We start from the raw sequence: 14975 nt of genomic DNA on the forward strand, positions 1-14975 counted from the left end.
TATTTAAAAATGAACTGTACATACTTAGAGAAAGACATGCAACAATTTTGATGTATAACCAGTGTTCTCCCCATGAATTTCTGAAAATGTATTGGCTAATTGGCATCATAATGCAACAAATTCTTATGATAATTAGCTTCCATTGTTCCCCCCTTAAATAAAGAGTAGGTCCAATATTGTTTCATTGCTCTGGGGAGAACACAAATAATTTTAAAAAGTGTCACCATTCATTGTGTCACAGGCATTACTGTTACAAGTCGCTAAGTTAAGGTCAAAACCTTTGAATTAAACTCTCCCTCTTCCATTTTGTAACTAACTACATGTACATATGTGCAGATTCATTTGTGTAAATATTTGACACTCGGACTACTATTTTTCTATGCATATATATGTGACATACATAGGTCATGCATGGTAAAGTGCTTTTGAAATTTCCGCAATTTTTTAACGTCTGTATAAGTATACAATATGTACAATACACTAATGTACTTTGAATTGCATATTTATTCTCATACTTCAAACCAAACATTTACATGTTTGCTCATTTCTATATGTCCTTCTCACAAGTCAGATTTCACAACTTTTAAAGTGAAGACGACATTTATGTAATAAACAAAACTTTACTGTGGAACTTACCTTTATGTCAGTCAATTAATTTCTAAGGACATTTGCAATCACACTAGTGTCACGCCCCTCAACTCATCAGCACATGTGTCGTCTGCAGCCAACTCAACAGGAGATATGCATGGGGATCGTACCGGGGTATGTAACCCTTATGGTTCTTTGTTGTGAGTTACACTTCTCACGCTGCACGAAGCACAGCCCCGGTCGCCTCAGGCAAAAAGGCAGACTGTAAAAACACCTGTACCTTCGCTCACACACAGGAAATCGGCAGGAAGAACCGCAGGCACTCGAACCAACCCTTTCTGGTTGCAACACATGGGTCTCTCGTAGCGATGTTTCGAGCGTCTGTGGGAAGAACAGGACATCTCGTAATCGTATGGCTAACAATCACACAATTCAGAAAATAAAAACAGGTTTGTAGAATAAAAAACGCTTACAGGAATTCTGTCGAGAGGTGTAATGATAGTGCAAGCCATAGTATAATCACTGGTACAGTGACCTCAACATAGTAATGGAATGACGCTAAAAAACCCCGCAGAAATCGGCGGCCGAGTTGTCCAGCTGATTGAAAACACAGCTGATGAACGCTACTTCCGGTGAGGCATGCGCAGAACGTTTTTCTCCCCTGTGAGCATTGTGTCGATCACAAACATAAACATGATTAGCGCCATCAACGGCAATGCTGTCTGGGTTCCACAGCTGACTATCACCTTGACCACGGTGACCGTATTGGTACAGGAAATTGAACTGAGCATCAAAACACTTGATGCAGTGATTCAGACAGTCAGACACCATGATGACATCCCTACTGTTGACAGCAACAAAGTAGGGGTAGTTGAATCGTGTCTGCCTATCATCTTGATGACCACCAAGACACTCTGCAATGTATTGTCCAGTCTGGCTGTACTTCATGACACGATGACCGTTGACCTCTGTGACAATAACAAACCCCTTCACAAGAGCTATGCACCAGGGATCTGAGTTTGTAGGTAGGGTAATTATTCTGATAACTTTATTATTTTGATTACAAACAACTATTTGCACATTACTGTCATCAAGGATGAAGTAGAGGTTGTCCTGAGAGACAGCTATGGACTGTGGCTGGAATGGCTTGGCAAACTGACCACTAAAACTGCCCAACTCCTTTTCACAAGTGTAATCTTTGTTCAGTATGTGTACAATATTGTTGCCGCTGTCACACACCAAAAGTTTATCATTGTGGAATGCCAGACCTCTCACATATTTGAACTTGTGTCCTTGATGACCCTTTAAAGTTCTTCTTGACCAATGTCCTGAAAGGTCAAAGGTCAAACAGGATAATTAGAATTGAAATAGAGAGAAGGAATAACAAAAGCCTGCCCTAGAACTGATAGATATATCCTGAAACTGAAAGCAGATTTTGATTCACATTAAATTAAAACAAAGTCAATCATTCACCCAAACATTTTTGTTTAATTATTTTCATCAATTCATTCATTTTTATATTACTTTTCCATGACAACATAATAATTGCCTGTTTTGTGAGAGATAGGCATTTCCAAATTTTATCGAAAACCATGGTTACTCAGCAACAACACAGCTTTTAATGTGTAGTTTATTGACCATATTTGATTATTAACATATTAATTTAATGAAGGGGACTTTGTCTGGTGTACTTGATTTCATGACAATCATACTGCCATAGCAACACTTTTGATAAAGTTTGGTTCAAAAATCGTACCCTGATCTTGTTTTTTGTCCTGAAAGGTCAAAGGTCAAAGCAAGATAAACAGAATCAGCAACAGATGTGTGGTGACAATCTGACTGTGAGTAATTTAAATTCCTTGAAAAATATGAACAAACATTGTCACAAATTAAATTGAACTGTCATATTAAATATATAGCCAAGCTCATTGATGTATTTATTATCATTGTTTTAGTTTTAATGCCCTATTACCATGGTAACACAATGAATACAAGTTTTTGTCATAAAAAGAGCTTTCCAAATGTTTTAACTCAGCACATAAATGTTTCTTATAGATAACGCTTGCAATACAAGTGTTATTGTATCCTAAACATACTCAAATATGGTTAATTTAGTAAATGCCATGTTGCCATAGCAACACATTTGCAGACTTTGTTCAAAAATTTTCATTTGTATATAACTGCTCTATTTGTCCGTCTACATCAAAAATTCTTTCAAATTCATTTAGGATAAAGCGAGACCATTGTTCGACAATCCAAATTGCAGACTCTACCAATGAAAGATGATGGTAAAATGCCATTTGGGTGAAAAAAATGATGTTTCTACTATTATGCCACTAACTTTTCAAGTCAAATCTCTATCTCATAAATTATATATTGAAAAATAATGTTATTTGTAATTACCATGGTTTTCAAAAATAAACTCATATCGTTGCACTCTTTTGCCTATTAGATATTGTCATGTTTGATTCAGGTTACTTCGTGTTGCCATGACAATACCTTTTGCAAAATTAGTCTATTTTATTAGACTATTCTTTGAACAATACCCTGAAAGGTCAAAGGTCATAGCGATCTGAAGAGGGGATAGATATAAAAAATAATACCCATAGTAACTCCTATATCTTGAAACTGAGAACAGTTACTAATACAAATTAAATTGAATGAAAAAGTAAATCTTGCGGCAAAATGTGTAATGTATTTATGATTAATGTTATGTTTACCATGGCAACTCAAAAATGGCCTGTCCTTATAAAAAGTTAATTCCCAAAAATTTGTAACACCACAATGTTTTTGTGTTCTATTAATTACTTATTCATATCAATGTCACCGTGGTAAACATTTGGTGACAAGCTCAGAATGATTTAATCAGGAAAAATGTGTGTTGCCATAGCAGTACTTTTTAAGATATTTTGTTCAAAAATTCTTATTTGCTCTGATATTCTTAGGTTAAGTCTCAGTGAAATATTAATTATAGTACACACGATTATCAGCAAGTACATTGTTTCATCAGGAAATTGATTTATGGTTACAGATAATAACAAAATACATTTCTAAGATTGCTATTAAGGATATTTTGCAATTACCATGTGCAAGTATGAAAAACAAACCTCATAAATTATAAATTCGGTCATTTCAAAATGTTAGTAGCAGTAATAGCTCCACTGTCAGTGACACGGAGCTTATCTAATAGGTGGATGTGTTGTGCCATCTGGCATCCGCCCTCTGTCCGTCAACTTCTTACATTCCTGGGTTCTTCTTCAAAACAGCTAGTCAGATTCCTTTAATATTTGGAGTATAGGTCCCCAGGGATGATGTAAATCAGATTTATTCAAAGTGTGACTGAATATGCAATTTGTATTGTTGAGACTAATTTTGCTATTTTGGGGCAAAAATCTTCTTGTCCTTAATGGCAAGTCCAACAACTTTAACATTTAGTATACAGTTCCCTAGTGATAACCTCATTTAGATTTGTTCAAATTGTGATCAACTATGCAAAATGGTACCTTTAATGGAAATTTTGTCATTTTTGGTCAAAATATCTTATTTGAGATTTAGGTCCCTAGGGATAATCTATTTACGATTTGTTGAAATTATGCAGAAATATACAAATTTGTACTTTTTATGTAGTTTTTGTCATTTTTGGTCAAAAATTTTTGTCATCAAAACCACTTGACTGATAGCTTTGAAATTTGGTATACAGATTCCTAGCCTATGCAGCAGACTGCCGGAGGCGGCCACAAGCATTTCATTGACATGCTTGTGTCAGTACAGCATGATAGCTTAAAATTCTTGACGGCATGGTTGCTGCCTTTGCAATCCCATGATTCTTGTGATTGTGTCATTGTATGTCATGGCCCAGCTTTGATAGGTTTATGTTTTGAGCAAGATTTGCAAGCAATAAAGTTATACAATGACTAAGTTAACATTAAAAAAATAATTATAAATCAAAAAGCATCCGTATACCAGTATTGCAGAAGGGTCGTTGCTGGTCACCGTGTACGTCATTTTAGAATCTGCACTTCATTGAATTTTTTGAGGTTACATATTAATCAGTACAGCTATCCTTAATATCCCTGTTTGCATGTTCAAAATGCTAGACAGAAAACTGAAGTGTTATGCAGCCAGTGATAAATGACAATAACTGTTGCATCAATAGTGCCAAACCAGCTTTGTAAGAAAAACAAAGGAGAAAAAAAAAGTCACCGCAACACTCTTGCTGAATGTCAAGGACCAGAAACATTGGGGGGGGGGGGGGGGGCTATACCTGTTTCCTTTTGGTACTAGGTGTGTAAGTATTCACATCAAATGACTAGAAATTCACTTCGTGGGCAGAATCTTGAAAAATTGCTTTTTCTTGTCTGGTTAATGAAAAACAATATCCCTAAACTAAAATATGCATGGGCTACCAGCCATTGTCACAGTGGACTACCAGGGAAAAAGTTAATTTTTGAGCCCTGAAGAATCACCACCCCTGTCACCACCAGCACCATGGCACAAAGTACTATAAACAGTGAAATGTCACTTTATTGAAATTACACAGCTTTGTGAGCTCATGGGCTCAGCCCTGGCCTGATGTGATATTATTTTTATGTGATACATGTTTAAAATACAGTAGGATGAAATCTGCAATTTGTATTTCAAGTTCCATTTTTTGTCTACATAACATTGTATGGTAGATTGACTGTCAGGTCGCTTATTTCTGTATTGCGTACTCATTTTGCTACTGGTTGTTTCCTACTGCTGAAATATTTTGATTATCAAAGTTCACATTGCAATACACTTGTTGAAGGTTACAAAGTATTCAGTATTTATAAAGTGTTTGTACAGCACTTTAGAATATTTCCAGATAACACATAATGTGCATATACTGCTATCAACAAATTGATCCATATACCTTTGACCAATAATCATAGAAAATGTCTTGCATTAATAATTCATATTGTTGAACAATAAATTCATATTTCTACAGTCCAATGGAAATTCCTTCCATTTGAATGACATTTGTATTTGCTGTTTTGAACTACAGCAGGAGTAATACCTACTAATATCAGATTGCCAGTTACAGGAGTACCTACTGATACCAGTATTGCCAGTTACCTTGAAATGATTTGTTTCAGCAGATAACTGTCAAAATTTCAACACCAACTAATATTTCCTCTTTTCTCTGTTACTCAACAGGTTCAAGCAATATAATGTCATCAGAGGGACTATTTGAAGCTGGGTAGTGGTGGAATAGCTGAATCATTTTATGTAAGTAAAATTCAAAGTATATTTTCATCAGATATTGATGATATAGCATGCAGGAGACGAATGTCCCATTTTGTTTGTGATGAAATTAAAAGCAGTGTCTCCTCAAACTTGAATTAGTCACAGTGATCTCATTTTTTTCAATATTTTCCGCTGTTTTCAAAGACTATTATCAATATCTTCATATTCTTGTAAAGCTTACGATTACAAGGATCTTTTCATCATTGTAATGACAATCTGCCTACATGTATATAAGGATTTGGACTTACTCTGATCTTAGTTTTGATAATTGATATATTATCCTTGCACACAAATAGTCAATACCTCTGACTGATGGTCCTCTAATATTGTTTACAGAAATGTAAGATTTTGCAAATGATACAAGAATGTCACAGATTTTCCGTTCCTTCATATTTTTTGGTCTTCAATTTCTGCTGAACTGGGAACTCTTTTTTACAAAATGTATTGTCATTCTTTGCTTGTTGAGTATTGTGACTCAAACACTGATTGTGCAAAAATGCAATTAAAATATCAGTGTTCAATGTCATTTTCAAACAGTTTTACCAAGTGCAAGTAAATTGAACCCTCTAAGATTGCACCATTGCACACATCAAGTTCTCAAAATTTTCGATGCAAGAGGGGACACATGCCCTTCTCATGCTCTCCCTGTAGGGTGTTCTAACAGTTTTACTTAGTAAAAAACAAACTGAAAACACCTCACATTAGACTGCACCATTGTGCACATCAATTTCCCAAAATTTTCTACTCAAGATAGGGTACATCCCCCTCTGACACCTTCCCCTCAGCCTCTCATGTCTTCCCCTTGTATTTTTAAATTCTGCCCAGTCAGATATCCTAGTGGATACCCTGTCGTGATACCAATTATGTAACCATACAATATAGTTGGATACTTGATATTGTGTTAACTTATATACGGTATCTGTATTTTGTTATCACTTTGAATTTCATTTTGTCTGTTTCACCTTTTCCAACCGTCATGAGATAACCGATGACAATTTAGCAGGGTACACCAGGATTTGAAAGGTTATTACCATTGCTGTATGTTTGTAAATTTTGCAAATACAAGTTCTGATATTCATCATGGTTGGCACGGGGGTTACTTGAAATTACAGTTTCTGATGAAATTGAATCCTCCAACCCCCTGTCAGCCATAAATAATGATGGTGCCCATAGAGCCCTCAGCATCCACAGACTACCAAAGTTGGTCTTAGGTGACCGAATTACATTACTGCTTTTTTCCAGACACCATGCCGAATTGGATATATTGTTCCATTACTAATACATACACAGTGAGAGAAAACAATGTTACTTTGTTAGAACAAGGACAACTAACTCTTCTCAAAAATTATGGAGAGTGAAACAATTAAGCAAACTTTATTTTTCACGGACAAGAAAGTGAAACACCTTCAATGGCCACTTTAACCTACCTTCTAACAATGACACAGCTGACTTGTGCACACTATTCGGCACTAAAGCTAAGTGGCGCATCGGAATGGGGATAGGAATGTATGGTAATTGCTGGTCCCAGATGCCTATGAATGTATTTGGTCTGCTTGAAACTCATGACTTCATCAAAAACTACAAGTAACTTCAAAATTTTGCTGGAAAACTATATGCCTTCCTTTCAAAATGACATTTTTCTCTAAGTTTCTTCTGAAGAAGTCTCCTGTGACATTCAAATCGTCCTTAGCTGACTGGGGATATGCTCTGCCTCAAGTTTGAAAAGATCATAATATGGTAATTACTATCTAGAACCCCCAGCTTGATTGTAGCTGATCTCAAGGAACCAGCTATGAAAAATAGTGCTTAATAGTAAGTTATTTTTGTTGAGAGTTTTGGTGCTTTCAGCCTATTGTTTTGCAGTAGTCAGGGAAATGTCTGAATAATTTGTGCAAAAGCTAGCGGCGGGCATCAATGTATTCAGGTGATAATATGTATAAAAATACTGATTTTTGTTCCCTCACACATACCGTGTTTGTCTGCCATGTTTCACAGTGGGAGCATGAGGGACTGAGATATTGATTTCTTTAAGAACTTGACATGAATCAATTTCCTCTTGTGGACAGATATTCAGTGAGAAATCTATTTGCGATTTGGTTTTTGGAATCTGCAACATGCACTATAAACATGGAATTAGTTCAAAGTTGTCATTCAAACTTCAGTGGTTGTAAACTAAAACAGGGGCCATTCTGGAAGTGTTAATGTGTATCAGTCATCTTGTACAAATTGGCTTCAGTGTACTTTTTCCTGATTTTGTCAAATTACCATCTTGATTACAATTCTCAAGAATTCCTACTCACTGAAATCAACAAATGTTAAAGGAATATTCCATTTATTTTGTCACTCCATATGAGAGCAGTCCAAGGAAGTGATTAAGGAAGATTGAAGTGGATTTTGAAAGGATATGTGCTTCTGAATTCTTGCTGCAAAAATAGGATAGGTAGCTACACATTGCTCTTATGTTACAATATTGAAACTTAGTCTAGGAATCTCATACTGTTTCATTGCACTAGTTCAGTTTACTATTAAAAATGGTGGAATGCAATCTTGATATTGTGTTTGTCTTATTTTGCTCACAAAGATAAATATACTGATTTTACTGTAGACAAAATTAATTAACTAACCTACGGGTACACGACTCTCTCACTCAGTTTATGGATAGTCATGTCACACTATCAACCATATTCCTCAATTTGCTGGCTGTGTGTTGGTCACAGTAGACATTCTTGTTTTATAGATATTAATTGCCATGTGCAGGTAATGAGAGGTAGCTTAGGTCCAACCATTGAAATGCAGGGGAGGAGTTGGGGGAGCATCCCCTGTCACTGAACGGGGTAGCAATGAGATTGCTAAAGTAGATACTCACACCTACTCAACTTCATTCAAATTCACATTTGCTCAGATTTGCCACCATAACACTTAACACAACACATATGCTATCATCTCCATATAAACTATGCAGTGTTCAATGGTTGGACCTAGCTACCGGTACCTCTCATTACCTGCACATGGCAATATCTATAAAACAAGAATGTCTACTGCAAAATAGGGATGGCGTGTTCCTAGAAATGACCTGAGTGAGATGTTATAAATTGTAATAAAATTGACATTATCATATACCTACATTCACGTGCCTGTGTAAAGCTATGGGAGAAAGCGCCCTCAGATCCGTGCATTTTTTTTACGTATCACGCCCCGGCCCGGTGCCCAAATATGGGCAATCGCGTGCATTTCTGAACTATCTCGATTCTGGTTACTACGCGCATTGCTATCCGCAAACGTTCCATTCATACACAAAGCCAGCGCGAGATTAGGAAAACATCTGCTCGCTCAGATCGTAGTTGCGCGTGGCAACAGTGGAGCCGCGCCGGTAAAATTGGCTTTTATTTCTAAATTCTAGTGAAATCCTGTGTATACTAAGTGCGTGCCTGTTCAGTATAAATTACAAGAAACTGACATCGCGCTTTTGTCCTTCTTACACCTCGATTTAAGCCTTGATCTCTGTTGGTCACGTAGTACGCATATTGCTTTGCGCGTTCTAGAATTCTGCAGGTAAACAAATGACGTCATTATGTATGTCAATCCGCGACGGGAAGCGGCCATCGTATTTATGAAAAACTGACACAAATGGCGATGAATTTTGATATCGCACGCATTTTTATCTCCTAAACAATGTTGAATATTATGTAAACTACATATTTATCATTCCATAAGGTATATGATAAAACCTTTACGGCCCTGATACGGCTTTTGTGGCCCTTGGTCGTACGGCGTACGGGCCCTCGCACGCTCGGGCCCTTCCGCCGTACGACCTCGGGCCGCAAAAGCCGTATCAGGGCCGTAAAGATTATACTGGTACTTGTATTTCTAAGGTAATTGTTGCCAGTTTCAGGTTAAATGGATGTTTGTCAGGACAGTCCAGCTATAAAAAGTGCACCACCAATGATACACAGTGCCCACAGCCACAGCTGGCACTGTGATCATCAGTTGGACTCTTTCCCATCCACAAAAATCTTCAACAGCATATTCAAAAAATTTGCTGCTGTTATTTTACATGTTCATTAATTTAGTGACCCCTTTGTCAAAAATCTAGCCCACACCTTTTATCATATTGTTTTGGTGACCACTAAGTCGCTGTCTTCCCTTGGTATTAAAGTGTTTTTTATCAGTCCATCATCCAAAGGGCGTTAGCCATATGCATGACCCACTAACCCCCAATGGAGCACTGAGGAGTAAAGTGCCTTGCTCAGGGGCATAACACCGTGCTAGAGTCTTGAACTCATCATCCTCCAATCTCAGACTCACCATCCTTTGATAGTGAGTCCGTCACCCTAACCACTGGTCCATGGTGCCTCCTCCTCACTGGACTACTAGATTTCCAGTAGAATGTAGCTGATCAAAGCTCTTGTATCAATCTTATAAAATGCATTACTATAATATTATTTAACAGTTTTAATTTTCAATGACCCGTCAATTTTCCTGCTGTTGATTGACCTCTGGTGTAGTTTGTTACTAAAAATCTATGGAACATAAATGAAATCCCAGGAAACACTTAGTTCAATGTTTGTACAGGCAAGGGTCGATACAGATCTTTCTAAACTTTCAGAATATGTATACTTGATGAGCTAATTTGTTTGCTGAAGATTTATTTTTGAGAATAACTTGATAATTGTTCAAACCTTTTAGTTGCAATAGTGAAAAACTTTGTAAAATTCGTGCATTTAGCACAATAAATATAATTACCATGTTTATATCTAGCAGTTGCTGTACCACCACGTATCTCCTTTTCGGACTTGGAATGATCGCTTGTCTTGTCACTACCATCACCATCTGAACCCATTGTTTTCTTTGTACTGCTATGTAATACTGTACCACCAGACTTCTCAGAAGACCCTGGACCACCACGTAACTCTTTTCCTCTAGTAGTACCTGAGCCACTCTGTCCCTTTGTTCTTCTAGGTGTCACCTGACCACTAGACATCTTCTTGGAGGACTGTGAGCCAGCAGACAACTCTCCACTACCAGTTGTAACTGAACCACGCTGTTCCTTTTTACTTCTTCTTGTCACTAGACCACTAGATATCTTCTCAGAGGATAAAGTACCACTAGACATCTCTTTAGAGAACACTGGACCACTAGACAACTCTCCACTACCAGCAGTAACTGAATCATGATGTTCCTTTTTACTTCTGGGTGTCACTGGACCACTAGATTTCATCTTAGACAACACTGGACCACTAGACATCTCCTGAGAGGACACTGGACCACTAGACCACTCTCCACTACCAGCAGTAACTGAACCATGCTGGTCCTTTTTACTTCTGGGTTTCACTGGACCACTAGACTTCTTCTCAGAAGACACTGGACCACTAGAAAAAGCTCCACTACCAACAGTAAGTGAACCACTCTGTCCTCTGGTACTTCTAGGTGTCACTGGACCACTAGACATCTTCTCAGAGAACACTGGACCACTAGACAACTCTCCACTATCAGCTCTCTTTTTACCACTTTGTTCTTGTTTACCACCAGGTTTCACTCTATCACCAGACATCTCAGAGGACACTGGGGCACTCCATAACTCTTCACTTTCAGAAGTAACAGCACCACTGAGTTTTTGTTTATTTCCAGGCGCCGTTGTAGCACTTGCCACATCAAAGGACATGACTGGTACACCACTAGGCATCTCGTCCATACCAACATTAACGGAATCCCTCTGTTTTCTTTTACTCTTAGATATAACCTCATTACCATCAGTTTTATCCGAACCAACAGAAAAAAGATTGACCATTCTTCGGACATGCCCACGAGAATCTGATTTCTCTGTGATTGAATAAAACACCTTTGTCAATAAGTAAGTAACCTTTTGCGCTTTCATTTTAAACCACACTAGACTAACATTGTATTTGCTCTCTGGTTACCAGAATTACACAACCCAATGGGCTACGATTGCATGCCTCACACAAAATTTAGAATTTCTGTCAGGCTTATGTGCAACAGAAATGTTTAAAGCATTCCATCTAAGCTGATTGAGGTGTCCAAATATTTTTTCTAGTTCTGTCAATGCTTGAAAAATACAGCTTTCATTTCCTGTACGAAAACATACTTCCAAAATTGTATTCATCCACATCAAATGCTACACAGTACACTACATTGTGTACACAAAATTTTTTTCTGGCAGACATACACTTAATCATGTTTAATATGCCATTACTATTTTGAAATATACTGTACAAATAATCTAGCATTCCCTTTGTGTACTTCCATGCATGTACCAGTATGTCCTATAAAGGAAACTTGCAAAATCAGCTCATGGGTGGTGTCACATGCCTGATTTTGTAAACTCCCATCAACCAGTTGACACACATGTCACAACATGAGTTCATGGAATGACTGATGTATTTTCATCCCGTGAATTCAAAGTAGATTCCATTCACGGAATAAGAGAGAATGTGGTTATAAATCAATCCCTCTTTGGAGTTCTTACTGCAGTTCTGTAATAAAATCCACAATACATCCACACCCATGATGGATGAATAATCTGATTTCCCTTCTTTTATCTAATTCTGACCAACTATTATGATCAATTTCTTTGACACAACCAGATATCATGTTGCCTCACATCTGTTATAAAGACGGTCTCCATGACTTCAGAATCTAAGCGTTTTTTCTAGAGCTTTGCTAATACATAGCCAAATCTTAGCTAACTTCCTCAGTGTTGTTTATTATGTGTACCAACCAATTAACTTTGTACTGTTTTCTTTATCAATGATGGCATCCTTATTAATAAGCCAAATGTTTATTACCTGTCTGATGCTCTGTTGCTGTGGTAACAATGGCCGCAGTCTCCTCTTCATGTCTCTCCCTGGCAGTCATCTCAGGTTGTGTTGGTGTGGCTGTCTTCATCTCAAAACCCTTCTTTCCCGTATTCTCAGGTTGTGTTAGATCATCTTTCGCAATGTCAGTGAATTTAGGTTTGGTGTAAATATCATCAACTGAATAAGCCATAGTTGTGTCTGTATATGAACAACAGAATTTTACCAACATTTGAGTACTTTCACTTTTTAGATCATTTAAAACTTTTGAATAAAACAATATTCATTGGACCTTGGATAGAAGGTTCAGAATATAAATATAAATACTTTGCAAGTCTAAATCACATCATCTTTGACTACCATGTGAAAATGCTATTTCCAACTATTTGCCTTGTGCCATTCAGAAGCAAAGTTTGTAAAAATGTTACCCCTGTTAAACAGTTTGCAACACAGTCTCTCCATCACTGAGCTAGGGAATTTTAATAGTGAGGTATGTGACAGCACTGTTATTGAGCTAGGGAATTTTAATAGTGAGGTATGTGACAGCACTGTTATTGAGCTAGGGAATTTTAATAGTATGGTACATGACAGCACTGTTATTGAGCTCGGGAATTTTAATAGTGAGGTACATGACAGCACTGTTATTGAGCTAGGGAATTTTAATAGTGAGGTACATGACAGCACTGTTATTGAGCTAGGGAATTTTAATAGTGAGGTATATGACAGCACTGTTATTGAGCTAGGGAATTTTAATAGTGAGGTACATGACAGCACTGTTATTGAGCTAGGGAATTTTAATAGTGAGGTACATGACAGCACTGTTATTGAGCTAGGGAATTTTAATAGTGAGGTACATGACAGCACTGTTATTGAGCTAGGGGAATTTTAATAGTGAGGTACATGACAGCACTGTATTGAGCTAGGGAATTTTAATAGTGAGGTACATGACAGCACTGTTATTGAGCTAGGGAATTTTAATAGTGAGGTATATGACAGCACTGTTATTGAGCTAGAGAATTTTAATAGTGAGGTATATGACAGCACTGTTATTGAGCTAGGGAATTTTAATAGTGAGGTATATGACAGCACTGTTATTGAGCTAGGGAATTTTAATAGTGAGGTATATGACAGCACTGTTATTGAGCTAGAGAATTTTAATAGTGAGGTATATGACAGCACTGTTATTGAGCTAGAGAATTTTAATAGTGAGGTATATGACAGCACTGTTATTGAGCTAGAGAATTTTAGTAGTGAGGTATATGACAGCACTGTTATTGAGCTAGAGAATTTTAATAGTGAGGTACATGACAGCACTGTTATTGAGCTAGGGAATTTTAATAGTGAGGTATATGACAGCACTGTTATTGAGCTAGGGAATTTTAATAGTGAGGTATATGACAGCACTGTTATTGAGCTAGGGAATTTTAATAGTGAGGTACATGACAGCACTGTTATTGAGCTAGGGAATTTTAATAGTGAGGTACATGACAGCACTGTTATTGAGCTAGGGAATTTTAATAGTGAGGTACATGACAGCACTGTTATTGAGCTAGGGAATTTTAATAGTGAGGTATATGACAGCACTGTTATTGAGCTAGGGAACTTTAATAGTGAGGTATATGACAGCACTGTTATTGAGCTAGAGAATTTAATAGTGAGGTATATGACAGCACTGTTATTGAGCTAGGGAATTTTAATAGTGAGGTATATGACAGCATTGTTATTGAGCTAGGGAATTTTAATAGTGTACATAGTATATGACAGCACTGTTATTGAGCTAGGGAATTTTAATAGTGAAGTATATGACAGCACTGTTATTGAGCTAGGGAATTTTAATAGTGAGGTATATGACAGCACTGTTATTGAGCTGGGGAATTTTAATAGTGAGGTACATGACAGCACTGTTATTGACCTAGAGAATTTTAATAGTGAGGTACATGACAGCACTGTTATTGAGCTAGAGAATTTTAATAGTGAGGTACATGACAGCACTGTTATTGAGCTAGGGAATTTTAATAGTGAGGTATATGACAGCACTGTTATTGAGCTAGGGAATTTTAATAGTGAGGTATATGACAGCACTGTTATTGAGCTAGGGAATTTTAATAGTGAGGTATATGACAGCACTGTTATTGAGCTAGGGAATTTTAATAGTGAGGTACATGACAGCACTGTTATTGAGCTAGAGAACTTTACCGTAATAGTGAGGTATATGACAGCACTGTTATTGAGCTAGGGAATTTTAATAGTGAGGTATATGACAGCACTGTTATTGAGCTAGGGAATTTTAATAGTGAGGTATATGAC

General features: G+C 37.1%; 3 protein-coding genes across 3 annotated transcripts in view; 1 reads left to right on the forward strand and 2 right to left on the reverse strand.

Moving 5' to 3' along the window:
* The window catches only part of LOC139141229 (uncharacterized), a 135131-nt gene that overhangs the window by 96119 nt on the left and 24037 nt on the right, over positions 1-14975 (reverse strand). The gene's annotated exons all lie outside the window — the stretch shown is intronic.
* LOC139145786 (uncharacterized) overlaps positions 637-14975 on the reverse strand; it is a 35954-nt gene continuing 21615 nt past the window's right edge. The window contains exons 6-9 of the mRNA XM_070717121.1: positions 12660-12869; positions 10600-11676; positions 1062-1916; positions 637-969 (exon numbers count right to left, since the gene is read on the reverse strand). Of these exons, the coding sequence (XP_070573222.1) occupies positions 1147-1916; positions 10600-11676; positions 12660-12869 (2057 nt within the window). The 3' untranslated portion in view covers positions 637-969; positions 1062-1146. The remainder of the gene's footprint in view (positions 970-1061; positions 1917-10599; positions 11677-12659; positions 12870-14975) is intronic.
* LOC139141401 (arylsulfatase B-like) overlaps positions 11590-14975 on the forward strand; it is a 150633-nt gene continuing 147247 nt past the window's right edge. The window contains exon 1 of the mRNA XM_070711042.1: positions 11590-11707. The gene's annotated coding sequence lies outside the window, so the exon portion shown is untranslated. The remainder of the gene's footprint in view (positions 11708-14975) is intronic.

Source organism: Ptychodera flava, chromosome 1 (assembly GCF_041260155.1).
Source record: "Ptychodera flava strain L36383 chromosome 1, AS_Pfla_20210202, whole genome shotgun sequence".
Classification (NCBI taxonomy): Eukaryota; Metazoa; Hemichordata; class Enteropneusta; family Ptychoderidae; genus Ptychodera; species Ptychodera flava.